This window comes from Hypanus sabinus, chromosome 12 (genome assembly GCF_030144855.1).
Source record: "Hypanus sabinus isolate sHypSab1 chromosome 12, sHypSab1.hap1, whole genome shotgun sequence".
NCBI lineage: Eukaryota > Metazoa > Chordata > Chondrichthyes > Myliobatiformes > Dasyatidae > Hypanus > Hypanus sabinus.
This window is the reverse complement of record NC_082717.1, coordinates 29,657,695-29,681,290: the sequence shown is the minus strand read 5'-3', so window position 1 is coordinate 29,681,290 and position 23,596 is coordinate 29,657,695. Positions and strand designations below refer to the sequence as shown.

The window sequence follows — 23,596 nt, the reverse complement described above, 5'->3', positions numbered from 1 at the left end:
TGGGCCCAGCGGCACTTTCATGGTGTGCTGCATCTGCAAGGCTGAGCCCAGTGGCGCCGTGGAAATCCATAGCGGGGGTATTCCCTTCTTCTTCCTGCGTGGGATGACGAGTCTATCGGGACTCTGAGGACTTGTGGAAACTGTGTGGTGGTTTCTTTCAAACTTATAGTCTTTTAACATCTTTGGACTATTTTTACTGTGCCATGGTCTGTTTTTTATCAATTATGGTATTGTTTGCACTGTTGTAACTATATGTTGTAACTATGTGGTTTTGTGTAGGTCTTGTGGCTTTAGTTTTTTGGTTTGTTGGGTGGTAGAGTTGGTTTCCTGACTTGATGTGTCTGGGTAGTTTTGTTTTGTCTGCTGGATTTGGAGCTCCTTTCCGGGGAACGCGCTAAGATGGTAGCGTGATATTAATACACAGCAGCCTCTCCAGACTCTGGATTTGGGGATTGCCAAATGTTATGTGGATTTTCTGGTGTAGTCTGTTTTGTTGTGTGCTTTTGTGATATCATTCTGGAGGAACGTTGTTTCATTTTTTTAACTGCATTGCAGTTGTGGTTTCTAAATGACAATAAACCAAAATTCAATTCAAATTCAAAATTCAAATCTGTCTAGATCCTTCTGTAGCCTACTTCCTCAAAACTACTTGCCCCTCCACCTAGCTTCATATTGTCTGCAAAATTTGCAACAAAGCTATCAATTCCATTATCCAAATCATTTACATATAACGTAAAAAGAACCTGTCCCAACACAAAGCCCTGTGGAGCACCACTAGTCACTGGCAGCCAGTCAGAAAAGGCTGCCTTTATTCCCACTCTTCGCCTCCTGCCAATCAGCCACAGTTTTAACCATCCTAGAATCTTTCCAGTAATACCATAGGCTCTTAGCTTGTTAAGCAGCCTCATGAGTGATACAATGTTAAAGGCCTTCTGAAAACTCAAGTACACAACATCAACTGATTCTCCTTTGCCTTTCCTGCTTGTTACTTCTTCAAAGAATTCCAACAGATTTATCAGGCAAGATTTTCCTTGGGGAAATTCTGCTGACTACGACCTATTTTATCACATGCCTCCAAGTACCCTGAGAACACATCCTTAATAATCGACTCCAATATCTTCCCAACCTCTGAAACCAAACTAACTGGCCCATAGTTTCCTTTCTTCTGCCTCTCTCCCATCATGAAGAGTGGAGTGACATTTGCAATTTTTCAGTCTTCTTGAACCAGTCCAGGACCTAGTGATTCTGGAAATATAATTACTAATGCCTCCACGAACTCTTCAGCCACCTCTTTAGAACTCTGGGTGTACACCATCTGTCCAGGTGACTTATCTACCTTCAGATCTTTCAGTTTCCAAGGAACGTTCTCTCTAGCTATGGTAACTTCTGTTACGTACACCGTAACTGGGTCACTTACCAGCAAAGATAGAGAGGTCCGTTGAAGTCTGATGGTACTATTTTTAACAGTATTTATTGATAAAAATACACAAAAATAATATCAATGCAAACATACAGATAATATACATTGTCAATACTAATTCTAAAAGCATGGGTATAATAATAATCAATAAGAAATAGCTTTATCGTTGTCTAGGGGATAATGTATTGAGCGATGGGAATATAAAAGTCACTCAAGTTCATTCAAGCTGCAGCTTTTGGTTGGAGAGAGAGACAGATTAAAACTTGCCCATTCCTTTTATGACGTCGATCCTTCGAGAGTCGTTGGGGCTGATTTCTTCTTTGTTGTTAGCTAAAGCCGCTCTTCTGTGGCAAGGCCCTCCAATTCCAAGGCAAATGGAAAAGGACGCACGTGGCTTTCCACCGGCTTTCGCTATTACGCTGTTACAGGATTTCTAGTGTTTCTTCTGGTGCGTCTAAAGGGGCTGTTCCCCAGACCCTCTTTTATCCCCACTCACGGGGTCTCAGATGTCACTCAGGGTGGAATGATGCCATCCCCCAACCAGCCCACGTTGCCTGAGGGCTTCTACAAAGCATAGTATTCAATACACAATTCCATCTCCAAGAGACAATGACCTTTTCCGTGGCTTTGTATCGCTGAGGGCCAGGACGTTCCAAACGTCTCTCTCTCATTTCCTGGGTCTCCTGACCTGACTTAATAGCGATCTTGCGATTCTCAAAAAGGAGGGGGGGCACAGGCGCAACACTTCTCACACTTCATGCCTCCTGACACCTGGAACTTCCACCATACTTCTATTGTCTTCTACAGTGTACACTGATACCAAATACTTAGTCAGTTCATCTGCTATTTCCTTGTCCCCCATTAATACCTCTCCAGCATAATTTTCAGTGTTCCAATATCCTCTCTCACTTCTCTTTTACACTTTATGTATCCTCTTTAATAATACTGGCTAGCTTACTTTAGTATTCCATCTTTACCTTCTTAATGACTTTTTAGTTGCCTTCTGTTGGTTTTTAAAAGTTTCCAAATCCACTAACAGCCACTAATTTTTGCTGTATTATATGCCCTTTTTCTGGCATTTTTTTTATGTTGGCTTTAATCTCTTATTAGCCATGATTATGTCATTTTTCCTTTAGAATACTTTTTCCTCTGTGGGATGTGTATATCCTGTGCCTTCCAAATTGCTTTCAGAAATTCCAGCCATTGCTGCTCTGCCATCATCCCTGTCGGTGTTCTTATCCAATCAATTCTGGCCAACTCCTCTCTCATAGCTCTGTAACTGCCTTTATTCCATTGTAATGCTGATATACCTGACTTTAGCTTCTCCTTCTTAAATTTAAGGGTGAATTCAATCATATTATGCTCACTCCCCTAAAGCTCTCTACTCAATTCTGGTTTATTGCACAACACCCAGTGCAGAATAGCTGATTCTCTAGTGGGCTCAGTGTGGCACGTGGCCAAGTGGTTAAGGTGTTGGACTAGCGATCTGAAGGTCATGAGTTCCAGCACCAGCCAAGTTTGCTTGTTGTGTCCTTGAGCAAGGCATTTAACAGTTGCACCATTGCACCAGTCCACCCAGCTGAAAATGGGTACCGGCAAAATGCCTGGGGGATTAACCTCCCGATAGACTGGCGTCCTATCCAGAGTCTCATACTCTCAGTCGCTTTGCGCCATGGAAACTGGCATAACCAGCCTGATGAGCCTATAAGGCTCAGGGCAGACTTTAACTTTAACTCTAGTGGGCTCAACTACCAGCTGTTCTAAAAAGCTATCACATAAGCATTCTAGAAATTACCCTGCTTGGAATCCAGCACCAATCTGATTTTCCCAATCTACCTGCACATTGAAATCCCTCATGGCTATTGTAACATTGCCCTTTTGGCATGCATTTTCTATCTCCTGTTGAAACTTATAGACCACATCCTTACAGTCATTTGGGGTCTGTATACAACTCCCATCAGGGTCTTTTTACCCTTGCAGTTCATTAGTTCTATCCACAATGATTCAACATCCTCCAAACCTATGTCACCTTTTTCTAATGATTTGATTTCATATTTTTACCTACAGAGCAACGCAACCCCCTCTGCCTTCCTGCCTTTTCTTTCGATACAATGTGCATCCTTGGACGTTTAGCTCCCAGCTATAATTTTTCAGCCATGATTCAGTGCTGCTAACAACATCATACCTTCCAATCTGAAAATGTGCTGCCTTATTCCGTATACTGCATGCATTCAAATACAATACCCTCAGTCCTGCATTCATCCTTTTCGATTTTGTCTGCCTTTCACATTGCAATTTATCCTGTTGACTGCGATTTTGCCTGATCAAAAGCCTCTCCTTACTACACATTGCCTCTGTTAGTAAATCAGCTGCCTTATCTTCAGTTCTATAATCTGATTTCCCGACGATACTTCTTGTATTAAAATAAAGGCAGCTCAGAACACTAGTCGCACCATTCTCAACCTTTTGATTTCTAACTTTGTCTGAAGTCTTAACAATATCTGCCTCTGCAACCTCTCCACTAACTGTCCTGGCACTCTGGTTCCCATCCCCCTGCAACTCTAGTTTAAACCTCACTGTACAGTGCTTGAAAACCTTCTCACTATTAGCCCCCTTCCAGTTCACATGCAAACTGTCTCATCTGTGCAGGTCCCACTTTCCCTGGAAGAGAGCCCAATGATCAAAAAATCTTATGCCCTCCCTCATACACTAACTCCTTAACCACATATTAAATGGTATAATCTTCCTAGTTCTGACCTCACTAGCACATTGCACAGGTAACAATCCTGAGATCACAACCCTGGAGGTCCTGTCCTTTAACTTAGCACCAAACTCCCTGAACTCCCTTTGCATAACTTCACCTCTCATCCTACCCATGTAATTGGTACCTATATAGATTACGACTTCTGGCTGTTCACCTTCCCACTTAAGAATTCTGAGGACTCAATCTGAGATATCCTGGACCCTGGGACCCGGGAGGCAACATATCAATCTGGAATCTCATTCTTGCCCACAGAACCTCCAGTCCTTCCTCTAACTAATGAATTCTCTATCATCAGTGTGCCTCTTCTCCCCCCTTTCCTTCTGAGTCACAGGGACAGACTCAGTGCCGGAGACCCAACCACTGTGACTTTCCTCTGTTCGGTCATACCATCCATCCCCCACCCCTGACAGTATCCAAAGTGATATTTCTGATGTTGAGGGGGTTGACCACAGGGTTACTCTGCACTGGCTCCTTAACCCCTTTCCCCTTCCTGACTGTCACCCAGTTTCCTGTGTCCTACACCATGGGTGTAACTACCTCTTTATACATCTATCTATCAATCCTTCAGCCTCCTGAATGATCTGGAGTTAACCCAGTTCTAGCTCGAATTCCTTAACACGGATTGTTAGAAGCTGCAGCTGGGTGCACTTCTCATATTCGTAGTTGCCAGGGGCACTGGAGGTCTCCCTGCCTTCCCACATCCCGCAAGGGGAGCATTTCACTATCCTGTCTGTCATCCCTACTGTCCTAGCTGAGCAGACATAAAGAAGAGAAGGAAAAAATGAGCCTTTCTTTCCTTTCTCTGAGTGAAGCCTCTGTTCGTGGAAGCCTCAAAGAGCTGAAGCCTTAAGATCACCACTCTGACTATGTCCACTCAGACGACAGCCGCTGCACTTGCCCCTGCTTTCCTTTAATTTGCTCTTACTCATCAATCCCCAGTGTTGGTCACTTTCCAATAGGAGTCACTAGAGGTTAATTCAAATCCTTTTAACCTTTCACTCTTTAACAAAGCGCACTCATGATGTATCTATTACCCTAAACCTTGGCAACCTTGCTGAGGAAGGCATTTCCACACAATTGTTTGATAGTAATGCCAGGATGTAGACTGATGAAGGTATGGTAATATACCTATTTTGCTAAAGGATTCCATCCGATTGGCCAAACCATGGACTGTGTGACCAGATTCTGCTCTAACTCCAGTTATAAGTCTACAGATGATGTTGAATCCTTGTGGGTTGAGTTAAAAGCTGTAAGGGTAAAAGGATCCTGATGGCAGTTGTATACTGCTACATCAGACTTTACTTTCTCCCTATCAAATTTCAAGTTGAACTCAATCATATTGTGATCACTGCCTCCTAAGGGTTCCTTTAGCTTAAGTCCCTAAGCACTCCCAGTTCATTACATAACACCCAGTCCAGTATATCTGATCCCCTATTAGACTCAACAACAAACTGCTCTAAAAAGCTGTTATAACATTGTCCTTTTGACATGCGTTTTCTATTTCCTGTTGTAATCTGCCAACAGTAACTAGGATGTGGACCACAGATTACAACAGGAAATAGAAAACACATGTCAAAAGGGCAATGTTGTAACAGCTTTTTAGAGCAGTTTGTTATTGATCTAATCGGAGATCAGATATACTGGACAGGGTGTTATGTAATGAACCGGGGGTGCTTAGGGACTTGAGCTAAAAGAACCCTTAGGAGGCAGTGATCACAATATGATTGAGTTCAACTTGAAATTTGATAGGGAGAAAAGTAAAGTCTGATGTAGCAGTATTTCAGTGGAGTAAAGGAAATTACAGTGGTATGAGAGAGGAGTTGGCCAAAGTAAATTGGAAGGCAATGTTGGCAGGGATGACAGCAGAGAAGCAATGGCATGCATTTCTGGGAAAAATGAGGAAGGTGAAGGATAGATGTATTCCAAAAACAAAGGAATACTCAAATGACAAATCAGAACAGCCATGGCGGGCAAGCTAATGTAAAAGCAAAGGAGAGGGCATACAACAAAGCAAGAATTAGTGGGAAGACAGAGGATTGGGAAGCTTTTAAAATCCTATAGAGAGCAACTAAAAGAATCATTAGGAGGGAACAGAAGAAATATGAAAGCAAGCTAGCAAGCAATATGCAAATGGATAATAAAAGCTTCTTCAAGTATGTAAAACATAAAAGACAGCTCAGAGTGGGTATAGGACCACTAGAAAATGAGGTCAGAGAAATAATAACAGGGGCCAAGGATATGGCTGATGAACCAAATGAGTATTTTGCATCAGTCTTCATTGTGGAAGACACTAGCAGTGTGCCAGATGTCGAAGTGTGTGAAGGTAGGGAAGTGAGTGCAGTTACTATTACAAGGGAGAATGTGATCAAAAAGCTGAAAAACCTACGGGCACATAGGTCACACAGAACAGATGAATTGCACCCTAGGGTTCTGAAAGAGGTTGTGGTAGAGTTTGTGGAAGCATTGGTAATGATCTTTCAAAAGTCATTGAACTCTGGCATGGTGCCAGAGGACTGGAAAATTGCAAATGTCACTCCACTCTTTAAGAAAAGGGGAAGGCAGCAGAAAGGAAATTACAGACCAATTGGCCTGACCTCAGTGGTTGGGAAGATGTTAGAGTCAATTGTTAAGGATGAGGTTATGGAGTCTTGGTGACACAGGACAAGATAGGATAAAGTCAGCATGGTTTCCTTAAGAGAAAATCTTGCCTGACAAACCTGTTGGAAATCTTTGAGGAGATCACAAGTAGAATAGATAAAGGGGATGTAATGGATGATGTATATTTGGACTTTCAGAAGGCCTTTGACAAGGTGCCACACGTGAGGCTGCTTACCTAGTTAAGAGCCCATGGTATTATGGGAAAGTTACTGGCACAGTTAGAGCATTGGCTGATTGGTAGTGGCCATTGAGTGGGAGTAAAGGGATCCTTTGCTGGTTGGCTGCCAATGACTAGTGGTGTTCCGCAAGGGTCAGTGTTGGGACCACTTCTTTTTATGCTGTATGTCAATGATTTAGATGATGGAATAGAGGGCTTTGTTGCCAACTTTGCTAATGATATGAAGATTGGTGGAGGGCCAGGTAGTGTTGAGGAAGCAGGTAGGCTGCAGACAGACTTAGAAAGATTAGAAGAATGGGAAAGGGAAGGGCAAATGAAATACAATGTTGGAAAATGCATGGCCATGCACTTTGGTAGTAGAAATAAACGTGCAGACTACTTTCTAAACAGGAAGAAAATCCAAAAATCTGAGATGCAAAGGGACTTAAAAGTCCTTGTGCAGAACAACCTAAAGGTTAACTTTGCAGATGGTGAGGAAGGCAAATGCAATGTTAGCATTCATTTCAAAAGATCTAGAATACAAGAACAGAGATGCAATGCTGAGGCTTTATAAGACACTAGTGAGGCTTCACATTGAGTATTGTGAATCGTTTTGCGCTCCTCATCTTAGAAAAGATGTGCTGGTATTGGAGAGGGTTCAGAGGAGATTCGCAAGGATAATTCCAGGAATGAAAGGATTATCATAGGAGGACCGTTTAATGACTCTGAGTCTATACTCGCTGGAAATTAAAAGGATGAAGGGGGATCTCACTGAAACCTTTCTAAAGCTGAAAGGTCTATACAGAGTAGATGTGGAAAGGATGTCTCCCATGGTGGGGGAGAATAGGATAAGAGGGCACAGCCTCAGGATAGAAGGGTATTCATTTAAAACAGAGATGCAAAGAAATTTCTTTAGCCAGAGGGAGGTGAATTTGTGGAATTTATTACCACAGGCAGCTGTGAAGGCAGAAATTGATAGGTTCTTGATTCTACACTGCATCGTAGGTTATGGGGAGAAGGCCGGGAAACGGGGCTGAGGAGAGGGAAAAAGGATCAGCCATGATTGAATGGCAGAGCAAACGATGGGCCAAATTATCTAATTCTGCTCCTGTGTTTTATGGTCATGTTTTTTAACTTCTAAACATTAAACTAATTCAAAGGAAGACATGGGAGTCTGGGAATGCGGGTCTAACTTCAAGTTTACTGTTAGGGAGGTGCACATAGTAGCGTGATGACATATGCAATTCATGTATTTTTACATATAACCTGTAAATAATTATTTAAATGAACATGAATGCTTGATCAAATAATATATATACAAGACTACTCAAATATTACTGTGATATTAAATACACAACACTCCTCCCTGATTAGCTATAAACTTCAACTCAATATAGGATGTATCTCAACTATATACACAGTATACTATATTATACAATATAGACATCCACAGCAAAGTACATTTTAAATTGTCCCATTCAGGCCTAAAGGTTTCGTTGCTGTAGAAGCTTTCTTACTCTTCTGGAATCACATCTTTCCTCACGAGGGGGCTCACTCTGCTTGGCAGTGTAGTCTTGTGGCTGTGAAACAATACCAGATTCTGGGGCCTCTTCTGTACTGGTTGTAGGACTTGACTCTGAGACTACGGGAAGTGGTTCTGAAAGCTCTGGACAACATTCATCTTCTCTTTTTCCTTCTTCTAGTTTGCGCATCTTGATCTTGGAAAGGTGCATTTAGTTCACTGCAGTACTATCTTATTAATTCTTCCATTGTCCTCTTCATAATCTGATCTCTCCTCTTGGTTTGCACATCGAAAACATCACTGACCAATCCTCTGTTTTCATATCTCCATTGGCTCCTTTCATTTTGGCCTTGCACTCATCCAGCTGGCCTTTGGTCTTTGATTCTACTTTTACATGCAGTTTTTTGTGTCCCACTTGAATTTCATGGAAAAACCTCAATGCACACAGAATAGATTCTGGTTTATATTCACAAACGCCGAATGTTTGCAACTTTCCTGAACTCTTTGAACTCTCTTTCAGTTTAAAACCAAGCCACATTTTGTAAATAACTGCCTGATAAACATACCAGAAGCTTTATGGCCACAAAAACTGCTGCAGTTGGACCAGTGCTTTTGTCACTTTCCAACCAGAGGCACAGAGGTTGGCAACAACACCTTGTTGTCCTCTGTTGGGCAACAATTCCTGGAGTACAGCATTCAGTACCTTTCTCAATTTACTTTCAGTTGATTCTATTGCAGAGGATATGGCATGCAAATAGTGGATGGATCTTCAATCAAGTTGTAGTTGTCTCATGTCCAATCACGTCCACATAATGCTGGCCCTCCTGTTTTTACAACACACAAGCTCAATATGGTTTGTAGGTTGTTCGTGTTTCACTGTTATAAATGTCATTCCCACAGGCATTGTCTTTTCTCCAGTAAAAGTTCTTAGTTGGATATCTACAGATTTCAGTTTAGTATCTTTGAAATGTCATTCAAACTAATTTTGTGGAATGATTAACCAGTGTTGAATTTCATTTTAATTAATTTGTTGTTCACTTTTGCCATAACCCATATTGTTTGTCTCTTGCTAATTTTTACACTGTAAATCTCAAGGCTACACAGTTCTGTGTCACTCTAATCATTATCAGATTTTTCATCAACAGCTTGCAGATCAGTGCTCTTTTTGAAACTGCAACTTGCCATTTTAGATTTTTCTCTTCACTAAACTGTCTATTTATTTTTGTCTGCCTGACATGGTCTTTCCATCTGTCCTACTTTGTTGCATTTTCTGCAAATTTTGCCTTTAAATCTGCATTTGTTTGATGTATGTGAGCCACTGCCACAACAGTAACACAATTTGTTCAGCCAGATTGGTTTCTGTTTAGACACTGCAATTTTGTTCATGCTCACTTTCAATCCTGACTGCAACTCAATTGTGTTTCTGTTTCCATTGAAGCAGTGATTTCAACTGCTCTTTTAAAAGTAAGTTGTGCTTCAGTTAGGAGCCATTTGTGAATGCTTTCTTAAGAAACCAAAGACTAAACAATCTCTCAGTGCATCATGAAGACAATTACCAAACTCACAATGCTCATACAACTTCTTCAATTCAGCCATGTCTGCTGAAATGGACTCACCTTCCTTTTGATTCCACTCATGAAATCTGAAGCACTCTGCAATCAACAATAGCTTTGGTTCCAAATGTTCCTGCATTACTTTTTTATATATTAGTTTTTTTATACATTTTCTACATTGCTACAGATAAAAAAAACCCAGATCAAAATGAAGAACATTAATACAGTGCAAAAATAAACATACAATAATAATATAATACAAAAAAAGATCATTGAGAAAGCACCCAAATTGAAGACATGTAAAATTAGTATCCTCCCCAAGCCCCGCAACAAAAAAAAAACTCCAGACCAACCACAACACAATATAGAGAATATAAATCAGGACAAACCCCCAAAACTGTAAATACACTTAGCAACAGAAGATATTAATGCCTACTACCAAAAAAAAAGGAGCTGAAAGCAAGGGACTGAAAAAAAAACCTTAGTTAAGAGGAAGGTTATGAAAGTACTCAATAAAAGGTCCCCAGACCTTATGGAACTTTGTATCCAAATTAAGAACTGAATAATGAATTTTTTCAAGGTCTAAGCAGGACATAATATTATTAAGCCATTGCACATGCATGGACAGGGCAACATCTCTCCATCTAAGGAGGATTAAACGTCTAGCCAGGAGAGAAGCAAAAGATAATATTCGACACTTAGTCAAACTCAGACGTAAATCTGTCTCACCCAAAAAACCGAACAAAGCAATTAAAGGGTTAGGTTCTAGGTGGTGATTCAGAATATAAGATAACATTATGAAGACATCTTTCCAAAATTTCTCCAAGCTAGGACAAAACCAGTACATATGAATGAGAGAGGCCTCACCTCTTTTGCATTTATCACAAAGAGGACTAATATTAGGGTAAAATCGAGATAGTTTAGATTTAGACATATGGGCTCTATGAACAATCTTAAACTGTAAAAGGCAATGACGAGCACAAAGAGAGGTTGAATTAACCGATTTGAGAATCGAGTCCCAAGTCTCATCAGATAAGGAGATATTTAAATCATGCTCCCAAGCCATTCTAATTTTATCCACAGGGGCACGTCGTAAGGATGCTAATTTATCACGAATAAATGATATTAAACCTTTACCTAGTGGATTAATAGAAAGAAATAAATCCATAACATTTTTCTCAGGCATTTCAGGGAAGTTAGGAATTAAAGGATTAATAAAGAGTCTAATTTGGAGATATCTAAAAAAATGAGCATTGGACAGATTGAACTTAGCAGAGAGCTGTTGAAAAGATGCGAAGCGATTATCAATAAAAAGATCTTCAAAATGTCTAATGCCCTTCCTATACCAATCATGGAATGCTGAATCATATGTAGTAGGTAAAAAAAGGTGATTATGTAAGATAGGGCTAGAAAAGGAAAAACCATGGAAACCATAAAATTTCCTAAACTGAGCCCATATACGCAAAGTGTGTCCAACAAGAGGATTAACAATTAATCTGGACAAACTACTAGGGAGTACAGAGCCAAGAAGTGCAGAAATAGATAAATCTTTAGTGGAACTCAACTCCATTGCCACCCAATTAGGGCACTTGGGTTGGCCATGGAAAAAAGACCAAAAGGTAGCACAACGTATATTGGCTGCCCAATAATATAAACGAAAGTTAGGTAAAGCCATGCCACCCTCTTTTTTAGATTTTTGGAGATAAACTTTATTAATTCTAGAGAGCTTATTTTTCCACAGCTATGACAAAATAATAGAGTCTAAGGAATCAAAAAAAGATTTAGGAATAAAAATTGGGATTGATTGAAATAAATATAAAAGTTTAGGGAGAACATACATTTTAACAACATTAATACAACCTACCAAAGACATAGATAGAGGTGACCATTGTAACAGACTCTGTTTTATAGTATATGAAAGATTGGCAAAATTTTCACGAAAGAGATTTTTAAACTTCCTTGTGACTGTAATCCCAAGATAAGTAAATTGATTATGAACTACTTTAAAAGGGAGATCACGGAATGTTAATTCTTGTGCTTCTTTATTAATTGGGAAAAGTTCGCTCTTATGTAAATTAAGTTTATAGCCAGAGAACTGGCTAAACTGATCAAGAAGTGAAAACATTGGCGGTAAGGATGTAGACGGATTTGAAAGAAAAAGTAATAAGTCATCAGCATAAAGGGAAACTTTATGCTCAACACCCCCTCTCCAAATCCTGGTCAATTCAGGACAATTACGAAATGCTATCGCCAAAGGTCCTATAGCCAAATCAAAGTGAAAGGGACTTAAAGGGCATCCCTGACGGGTGCCACGTTTGAGGTTAAATAACTGGGATTTCTGAAAATTAGTCAAAACAGAGGTAGTAGGACACAGATACAGCAATTTGATCCAAGAGATAAAACTGTGACCGAAGTCAAATTTTTCTAAAACTGCAAAAAGGTAGTTCCACTCTATACGATCAAATGCTTTCTCCGCATCGAGGGAAATAACACATTCAGGAATCCCAGTTGGAGATGAATATAAAATGTTAAATAAATGCCGAATGTTAAAAAAAGGAAGACGGTTTTTAATAAAAACAGTTTGATCATCAGAAATAAAAGAGGGAATAACAGTTTCTAATCTATAAGCCAAAACTTTGGCCAAGATTTTAACATCAACATTAAGCAAAGAAATCGGCCTATACGAGGAACACTCTGTTGGGTCTTTACCCTTTTTTAATAAAAGAATAATAGATGCCTCATTAAAAGAGGGTGGCAATTTATCATAATTAAACAAATCAGATAATACTGAGAATAACTGAGGAGAAAGAAGTGAAGAGAATGATTTATAAAATTCTACGGGGAACCCATCAGGTCCAGGAGATTTCCCTGAAGACAATGCAGAAATTGCTAAAGATATTTCTTCTGATGATATAGGCGCATTAAGTTTGGCTTTAAAATCGGATGAAAGTGATGAATATTCAGATTATTTAAAAAATGATCAACAGAGATATTCTCATTCAGAGATTCAGAGGAATAAAGTTGAGAATAAAAATTTTTAAATGCGTCATTGATTTCTAAGTGATCCGATGTAAAGTCTCCATTCTCCTTCCAGATCTTTGTAATATGTTGTTTGGCTTTGGAACACCTCAGCTGATTGGCTAGAAATTTACCAGATTTGTCACCATGAATATAAAAGCGACTCTTACTTTCAAGAAGTTGGCATTCGACAGGTTGAGTAGACAGAAGATTAAATTTAGTTTGAAGTTCTACACGCTTCTGGTATAATTCAGGATTCTTAGTTTGAGCATACAGTTGATCCAATTCTTTAATCTGATTAATGAGGTCTAATCGATCTGCACAGGACTTTCTATTAAGATTTGCTGTATAGGAGATTTTTTGACCCCTCAAATATGCTTTCATGGCATCCCAGACAATCTGGGATGACATTTCAGATGATGTACTGGTGTTAAAGTAAAAGGTTATCTGATCCTTAATAAATTTTAGAAAATCATCATCCGATAATAAAGTCGAGTCAAAACGCTAGTGTTTATTCCTCTGAGGGAGACCAGGAAAATTTAAAGACAAAGTAATTGGGGCATGGTCAGAAATCAGTATACTCTGATAGTCACAAGAATAGACAAATGGAATAAGTTGATTATCAAGTAAAAAGTAGTCAATTCTAGTAAAGGTATGGTGAACATGTGAAAAAAAATCTCTCTCAGTAGGATGAAGGAAATGCCATATATCAGAGATACCATAATTAGAGAGAAAAGACAGAATAGCTAAGGCAGATTTAGTAGGTAGTCTAGTAACAGAGGACGATCGATCCAAATTAGTATCGAACCAACAATTGAAGTCGCCACCCAGTATGAGTTTAAATCTGGTAGTGAGGAGAAAAAACGTTCAAAAAAATTAACATAATCAAAATTGGGAACATACAGGTTTGCTAGTACAACTTTAGTATTATATAATTTACCACAAACAATAATAAAATGGCCATTTATATCAGATATCTTATTATGGAGTTCAAAAGGAATATTTGAATTAATAAGGATGGAGACCCCCCCCCCCCCAGCTTTGGCGGCAAAGGATGAATGAAAATGCTGACCTGCCCACTTTGACAAAAGCTGAGAATTATCAAAACTACGAATATGAGTTTCTTGAAGGAAAGCAATGTCATCTTTGAGTTGTTTAATATGCGAGAAGACTTTCCTTCTTTTAACAGGATGATTCAATCCCTTTACATTCCAGCTCACAAATTTAAGTGTATTAACCATTATCAATTGTTAGTGCATAGAAGATAGCAGGCATATAAAAAATCAAGCAGTACAATAACAGTCTGGGAGCAAAAATATAAACATAGATCTGTAGAATCAAAACAGAGATATGTCCTGAATAACAAAGGAAAACAAAAGAAACAGTGAGTAGTGTTGGAACTGGAGAATCCACCCCACCCTCGCAACCCAAAACTAGACGGCTACCTAAAAAAGCAGCTAGCTCTACCAAAAAAATTAACCCAAATATGACTTCCAGTTTTGTGTTGTTAACAAAAGTTCCGTATAAATAATATAGCAAATAATAACTAATTTATGCACTAGAAAACAGAATTACAAATAGGAACAACTTCAACAGAAGTATAAAACTTAATACAAAGAAAATCAGAAGAAAACTAAAACTAACCTACCCATGAAAAATTATAAAAGATTAAAAGAAAAGAAAAGGGAGGGAGAAAAGGGGGAAATTATAAATTCAAAGAGAGTACTTATCAACCATTTACAGAAAAAAAGCAAAACTTAAACTATGAATCAACCAACAGGGAGGCCTTCAATAAAAACTCCAAACCTCCAAAACAAGTTAAAGTCAATTGTAGTTCTCTATAGATAAAGTTATACAAAAATAAAATAGATTACACAAGTAAAATCTAAAAGTCCGCAGGGAAACATTAAACTTAAATTATCTATTTAGAAAAAATGCACCAAGTCCAGGGAGAGATTGACTACAGCCCTTAGAGTTTCAATAGATAATGTCTGAATTATTCAAGTAAAGTCTGAGTTCGGAAAAAACAGTTTTACTTCGAGAAGTACTTATCAACCATTTTAGAAGGTCAGGCCAGTTCCGAAGAAGACGAGGTGGCTGGAAGACTTCCAACAAACGCCTCAGCCTCCTTCACTGATTTAAACCACTTATAATCTCCAGTAGTAAGCGTAATTCGAAGATCAGCTGGATTTTGGAGAGAAGGTCTGAATCCGCGATCAAAAAGCACTTTAATTACACCTTTAATCTCAGCACGCATCTTCAGAACCTGGGGGGCATAATCCTCCACAAAACGAATGACCGTATTTTGTAAAGCAAAAGTACCTCTGCCGCGTGCCTCCATCATCAAACGGTTTTTCACCTGGTATTGATGAACGCATAAAATGACCAACGGTGGACGGCAACCTCATGCAATTGCATGAGGAACGTAAATCCTGTGAGCTCTTTCAAGCTCAGGTGGAGTCGGAAGAAATTCTTTCCCAAAAATCTCACAGAGAAAATCAGAAAAAAATTCAATGGGAGAGCCCTTTTCGGTGGCCTCTGGCAAACCAAGAATTCGTAGATTGTAACGTCTGCTCCGATTTTCAAGATCCACCATTTTGGAAAAAAGTTTACTGTTCTTCTCCTCTAGGTTGAAGCAGAGAGTTTCAAGATATTGAACACGGCGTTTTAAATCTTCAGAAGTTAAGTCAATGCGAGATAAATGTTCAGCATGTTCATCCACTCTAGCATTAATCTGATCCAATTTGACATTCAGCTGGTTGAAAGAAGTTCTAAATTCAGTTCTAAAATTCATTAAAGTATCTTGTCGATGTTGTTCCAAAACAGCGAGAATGTCAGCCGGCAAAGCCATAGAAGTTTCCTTTTTCCCGGTTTTAGTACTTTTGGTAGCCATTATAAGATAGATGTGTTCGCAGGCAGGTAAAAGAGAACTAATAAAATACCTAACTAAGGTTTAAGAAGGGAGACATATAGTGCAAAGGTAAGAAGAATAATGCAGCAAAAGTTCGGAGCAACTAAACAATCGCCATCTTATCGGAAGTCCCTGCATTACTTTGACAATAGCAGCAAAACTCATTTCTGCTGGTTTGGTTGGAATAGTTAAACTTCAAACAAACTCTATGCCTTTGAACCCAATGCACTTAGGAAAGTCGGTACTTGTTTCTCATTGGTTATTCCATTTGCTTCAAAATATTGTTGAATTAACTCAATATTACAGTTATCTTTTGTGCAATCAAACACGTCTATATTTCCAATGTGGCCAGCCATTTTTGCTTTATTATTATTATCATTATCATCACCTGGCACTCACTGTTTATGAACCCATGAATTCACCCGTTTCCTTACTTCTTTAAAAAACTCAATCATGTCTTTCCTTCTGAAGAACATGTGCTCCACTACATTTCTTTTAACTTGACAGTCTCTGCAAGTGCTGGGCTGCTTCTTTTAAAAAATTGACCATTCTTTGCTGTGTTTTAAACATCTTGAACATCTTGCTGCACTTTAACAGATGCTGGCGGCCAACTCGGATTCGTCTTAAAAACACCTCATTGTCAATGTCGTATTTTGTAACTTCAAAACATTAAACTAATTCAAAGGAATACACGGGAGTCCGGGAATGTGGGTCTAAATTCAAGTTTACTTTAAGGGAGGCGTACATGTATCATGTGGTAGCATGATGACATATGTAATTTACATATTTTTATTTATAATCTGAAATTAAATATTTAAATGAACAAGAATCCTTAATCAAACAAGATTAAGGATATACACAAGGTTACTCGAATATTATTAAAATATTAAATACTTAACAAAACCAGTGTAGTGGATTGTATCCCAAATAGCAATGAGTTGGAGTACATGAAGGAGATAGAGTGCCTAGTGACATGGTGTCATGACAACAACCTTTGTCTCAAAGTCAGCAAAACAAAAGAGTCTTAGGAAGGGGATGCTGTGCACATGCTCGTTTTCATCAGCAGTACTAAGGCCAAAATGATTGAGATTTTAAAGTTCCCAGGAGTGAACATCAATAACAGCCTGTCCTGGTCTAACCACATGGATGCAACAGCCCAAAAAGCTCACCAGTGCCTTTAAGCTCTCAGGAGGCAGAATAAAGTTGGCATGTCTGCTTTGACCCTCACTAATTTTTATTGATGCATAATAGAAAGGATCCTATCCAGATGCATCACAGTTTGATAAGCCAGCTCTCAGTCCATAACCACAACACCTCCCTCAATGGACTTTGTCTACACTTCTTGGTGTCTTGGAAAAGCTGCAGCAGAATCAAGACATCACCATCCATGGGCATTTTCTCTTCTCCTCCCTTCCATTGGGTAGAAAATACAAAAGCCTACAAGCAAATATCACCAGGCTCAAGGACAGCTTCCATCCAGTTGTTACAAGACTATGGAAAGATTGTCTAGCTACAGTACAATAAGGTAGACTGTTGACATCACAATTTAACTCCCTGCACTTCACTTTCTCTGTAACTGTAACACAATACTCTACACTCTGTACTGTCTTACCTTGCGCTACCTCAATGCACTGTTGCTGTGTTGAATTAATCTGTATGAACAGAATGGAAGATAGGGTTTTTGCTGCACCTCATTACATGTGACAATAGTAAAACAGGTTATCGATTCAGTTTAGCAAGTTAATATTCGTAAATCCATGTTAACTTTATTATGTTCCAATTTCTATGCTATCACATATTAGTAATAGATTCTGGAATTTTCTGTACTTCTAATTGGTCTACAGTTCCTGCTTTTTGCTCTGCCTCCTCTCAAAATAAAATGGGTCACATTTGTCACCTTCCAATCAGTCCAAGTGGGACTTAATGAAATCCACTCTTGTTATCTTGTACATACACATTGATATTTTCAAATCCTCTACCTAACGCTGTTATGAATGCATCATCAGTGCATGGTTCATTGAATTGAATTAACTTTATTTCTTACATCCTTCACATTCATGAGGAGTAAAAATCTTTACGTTACATCTCCATCTAAATGTGCAATCAGAGTAATTTATAATAATTTACAATAAATAGAACAGTCAATGTAATATAGAGTACACTCAGATCACCATGAGTTCATCAGTCTGATGGCCTGGTAGAAGAAGCTGTCCCAGAGCCTGATGGTCCTGGCTTTTACGCTGCAGTACAGCTTCCAGGATGGTAGCAGCTAGAATAGATTGTGGTTGGGGAGACTTGGTCCCTAATGATCCTTTGGGCCCTTTTTACACATCTGTCCTTGTAAATATCCTGAATCATGGGAAGTTCACAACTACAGATATGCTGGGCTGTCTGCACCACTCTCTGCAGAGTCCTCCGATTAAGGGAGGTACAGTTCCCATACCAGGGAGTGATGCAGTCAGTCAGGATGCTCTCAATTGTGCCCATGTAGAAAGTTCTTAGGATTTGGGGGGCCCATACCAAACTTCCTCAACCGTCTGAGGTGAAAGAGGAGCTGTTGTGCCTTTTTCACAACACAGCTGGTGTGTACATATCACATGAGGTCCTCGGTGATGTGGATGCCAGGGAACTTGAAGCTGTTTACTCTCTCAACCCCAGATCCATTGATGTCAATAGGGGTTAGCCCATCTCCATTCCTCCTGTAATCCACAACCAGCTCCTTTGTTTTTGCAATATTGAGGGAGAGGTTATTTTCTTGACACCATTGTGATAGGGAGATGACTTCTTCCCTGTAGACCACCTACAAGCCTTCTCAGGATAATCTAACACCATTGCCCAAATCCAGAGATCAAATTTTAAAAAGATTTATTTGAGCATTTTGCCTCATCTCTATCTTAGTTATTTTGAAACAATGATCCTAGGTTCGAGGTTCTCCCACAAGAGACCCTCTCCACATCTCCTCAGAGTATTACATGTTTCAATTAATTCCCACCTCAATATTCTGAACTCCAGCAGGTACATGTCTAGTCTAGTCAGTCCATTAAGAGGACAACCCACTTATTCTATCAGGTATTGAACAGTAAACTCGGGACTGCTTTCAGTGCATTTAACTTCTTTCTTTAAATAAGGAGACTGACACTGTACACAATACTCTAAATATTATTTTCCAATTTAATGGAGCCTTCTTGGAATCAAGTGATTTAAAAAAAAATTAAATCCAACACATCAAATATCTCACTACATCATTAGGGCCCAGAGACTTGTCAAACTATATATCAACTCAGTATCACCCAGTGGCTAATTCCTCCCGCTTTCTTGATTCCTAATTTTAAACTATTTCTGGAATGTTATCCTCTATAGTAATGAATTGTGTAAATTCATTATAATTCATCTATCAGCTCCCTGTTTTCCACTACAAGTTCCTCACATTTGCTCTCTACAGGACCAGTAGGCACTATGTTAACACTTGTTCAAAATATCTATAGAAACCCAGCCCAAAATGTTTACTGTGTTCTCCTTGATAAATGCTATCTGGCTTGCTGAGCTCCTCCAACATTTTGTGTGTTGCTACAGAAACTCTTTCAATTTGTGTTGATATTCCTGGCTGGCTTTACATATGATTAAGTTCTTGCTGTATTTTTTAAATCCCATTCAATCTCTGACTTGCCCCTGTTCTTTTATTTTAGTTTAATACTATGTTTAACAGATTAAGTTAATTTCTGATCTGGAATTTTTCTCTTTTTTTAGGCACGTGCCTACTTTGCATATTCTGAAACATCCCCTTCAATGTTTGCCATTGTATCTCAACTAATTATTCCCTTCACCTAATTTGTTAGTCCATTTTAGACATCTCTGTTTTCTTGCACTTGTGGGCTGCCCCCAGCACATCCTTATACTATAACTATGGTGCACTTTGACACAAATGACACAAACATGAGAAAATCCAAATCAACACACACAAAATGCTGGAGGAACTCAGCAGGCCAGGCAGCATCTATGGAAAAAAGTAAAAAGTCAACACTTACTTCATCAGGGAGGGTCTCAGCCCCAAACATCAGCTGTTTATTCCTTTCATTTGATGCTGCCTGGCCTGCTGAGTTCCTCCAGCATTTTGTGTCCGTTGCTCACTGTGTGTATCAATGTTTCGATGTACATATAACAAATAAAGCTAATCTTTATCTCATGTTTAGATATTAGTGCTGGACCCATCTTTTTCTCGTTCAAAATGAATGTAAAATTCAGTCAGATTATGATCACTAGTACATACAGACGACTTCATGATCAGCTCAAAATTAATCCAGTCTCATTACATAATAGTTTTCTGTTTGGCTCAAAACAATTATCACACAAACACTCCAGTAACCTCTCTTGGGCTAACTTGCTGTAACTTTCTGACAGACTCTCACTATATCTTAATTTATATTCTGTCCTTCCATGTAGTTACTGTTCAAGACAGGAATCTGTACACCACTCCCATAAGTAAATGCTTGTCTAGAGAACTGAGGCTAAGTGAAATTGACACAGGAGAGACATTGAGGTTTAGAGCAGGTCAGCCATTGGATGGCAGGGCAGGTCTGAGAGGCCAGTTGGCAAACTTTTGCTGCTATTCTGTTCTCATTTGTACACTTGTTCTTTCTCATTTCCACCCAAACCACTGGCTTCCTGAACTTCCATCATCAGTCTGAATTGCATTCAGACCATTAATAACACAGGACCATTAATAACAAAGATTTTGCTTCCTGAATACTTCTGGGTGTCTCTCATGGACATTTGGCTGCATGTCATGAAAATCACGATGTAATTTTCTCATCCCACACCATATTTTTGAAATTGCCTGTATTTGTTATTTCCATTCATAACCCAAGTCAGAATAATTGATGCAAAGATTAAGGAATGCATTTTTGTTGGTCCACAAATCAAATAGGTCATCAATAACAACTAATTTGAGGAACTTCTAGTGGGACTGGAGAAAATCGCATGGAAGGCATTCAAAAACATTGTTGAAAATATTCTTGGCAACTACAGAGCATCAAACTATGCCCAACAGGTTGACAACATGCTTCAAACGTTCAAAACCATGAAGTGCAACATGTCACTAAAAATTCATTTTCTGCATTCTCATTTAGACAACTTCCCCGCAAATCCTGGTGCTGTCAGTGATGAGTATGTTGAAAAGTTTCACCAGGACATTGTGGTCATGGAGAAAGGGTATTAGGGCAACCAGAATCCACCAATGCTGACTGATTATTGTTGGACACTTAAGCGAGAAGCCTCAGACACCGAGTACAAATGAAAATCATCAACAAAACATCTTTAACTTCGCCAAACTATTGCAAAGCGTCAGCACCATTATGCAATTAAACACATTATAATTCAATAAAAGCTAATTTCTTGTTTCTCCAAATTTCCTATGTAATACAAATAGTCTGAAATTGTATTTGCGTTCAGCTTCAAGTGGCCTATCATAACCACGAAAAAAATTCTGAGGAAACAACACTTTTGAACAATATTTGGTCCTGTGCAATATAACAGAGCCACTCTCCACCTTTTCCCAGTTTCCTGCCCTTCATAAGTGGCTCATAGCTTCAATATATCTGAGCTCGGTGGCCCTGACTGTATCTATTTACAATCCATTCATTAGTTTTATTTCACGTTATGGGCACTCAACTGCAAAACCTTTAGTTTTGCCCTTTTTTATTGTAACATCTAGCTTTTTCTATTGATTCACTTCCTCTGTCCCTTCCTATCAAAGTCTTCATCCATTCTTATATTCATACCTTTCTCCAGAGCCTGGTCTCTATGCTCCAATATAGCTCAAGATTTAGTCTGAAATTTCCTCATTATACTGCCTGATAGAAAGCTGATCCCTGCATGGTTCAGTTATCATGTCCAGCTCCCATCTTCCCTGGCACCAGTGCCAGATCTCCACAAACTGGAGCCCATTTCTACATAATAATATCTAATTAACGAATCTGAATCGAACACTTGGTGACATTCCATACACTTTGCTAGTTTTCATGGACAGGGGAAATGAGCAGTTAGTGAGTTTGTTATCACCCAAGTAGCTACTCACATCTATCTATATGATGCATATCATGTCAATATACATATGCATAAAGATTATTTTGCATTCTGCATCATATATTCCAAATACAAGCAACTAAATAGTTGACATACACAAGACACAGAATCCCCTAAATACCTTCATGCATCTGGCACAGAAACAGGCCATTCAGCCCAACCAGTCTACCCCCCACCATTATGCTGAATGGTAGCTATTCATTTCAATCATTTGGAATACCCCTTTACCCCTCCACTCCAAAATGTTTAAACAGCTTCTCTTGAAGTGCACATCTACCTTTGGCTTTGTACTATAAGGTGCATATTCTTACAGCTTTAAGAGAAAAGGAGCTTCTTAATTCTCTTTTGGATCTCTGGGTAACCGGATGACCCCTATTTTGTCCATTCCCACAAATGGGGAAAAAACCTGCATCTACTCAACCAGCCTCTTTACAATTTTAACTAGTTCTTCCCCAGTCCTTTTCCTTTCACAAAAGACACAGTTCGTCAACTTACACGCTTAAATGCCACGAATATTCGTCCTCATATTATGCAATTTGCACTCGGGAGTTCACACCCGGACATTTTCCCCACTGGATTCACACCTCCTCTCACCCCACCGCCCAGCTCAGGCGCAGAACCTGCAGATCTCCCGCAGCCTCCCACTCCCATTCACTGGCCACTCATCGCTCGGGGCCGGGAAGGAGTTCCTTACCGATGGTGGACACCACGGTGCCCACGAAGTAAAAGGCTCCGGTGAAGTCCCACCTGGGTCTCAGGGTGTCGGCGTGGATCCCTGCAGCGATGGCCGCTTCGTAGTCCCTCAGGAAGGCGCTCAGCTCGCCGCCGGCGATATCGAACTTGTCGGCGAAGTTGCGCAGGGTTCGGTTCCACCTGGACCGAGCCTCCAGCTCGGTCGGCCGCTCGATGGCCGAGAAGACGGCGGCACCGCACAGCAGGTAAGCCACGATGAGCAAAGCGAGCAGCACGAAGCGCCCGTTATCTTCGTTAAGGTGCAGAAGAACGCAGCCCCGGACGCGGCTGCTGCCCATCATCCGGCGATCCGCAGCTCCAGCGCACTCCCTCTGCCAGGGGCCCCAGCACTCATCAACCAAACTTCCCCGGGGGAGGGGGGGGCGAGTTGCTCCCACCCTGCACCACCCCGCTATCAGGCTACCTGGAAGGATGGAGGGGTTTCAGCGGATTTCTCACAGTACTTTTCCAACATTTCCTCTGCTCAGCTGTTCGAGGTTTGCCTGCGTGTGAAATTTCGCGCTGCAGTATCCGCGTTCCCACGCCAGCGATTGGTTTCCTAAGACTGGTTTATTAATCTCTCGGTCTGTTTCCCTCGGCAGGAGACAGCTTTCGTAAGTCCGGAAACCGTCTTGTTTTTGAGTTAGCGAGGTGTCATATTCCCAGTATCAAAGTATGGGTGCTCCGAAGGCAGGGGGTTGGCACGCACTGAATGGGTGCAGGTCGCGGACTCTCACCGAAACCATGTGAAGCCATTCCCATATGGAACACGGCGCGACT

At 39.9% G+C, this 23,596-nt stretch overlaps 1 protein-coding gene across 1 annotated transcript in view; it reads right to left on the bottom strand.

Annotated features, from left to right (window-relative positions):
• The window catches only part of LOC132402465 (potassium channel subfamily K member 12-like), an 84,220-nt gene extending 60,875 nt beyond the window's left edge, over positions 1-23,345 (bottom strand). The window contains exon 1 of the mRNA XM_059985319.1: positions 22,779-23,345. Within this exon, the coding sequence (XP_059841302.1) occupies positions 22,779-23,118 (340 nt within the window). The 5' untranslated portion in view covers positions 23,119-23,345. The remainder of the gene's footprint in view (positions 1-22,778) is intronic.
• Between the last annotated feature and the right edge of the window lie 251 nt (positions 23,346-23,596).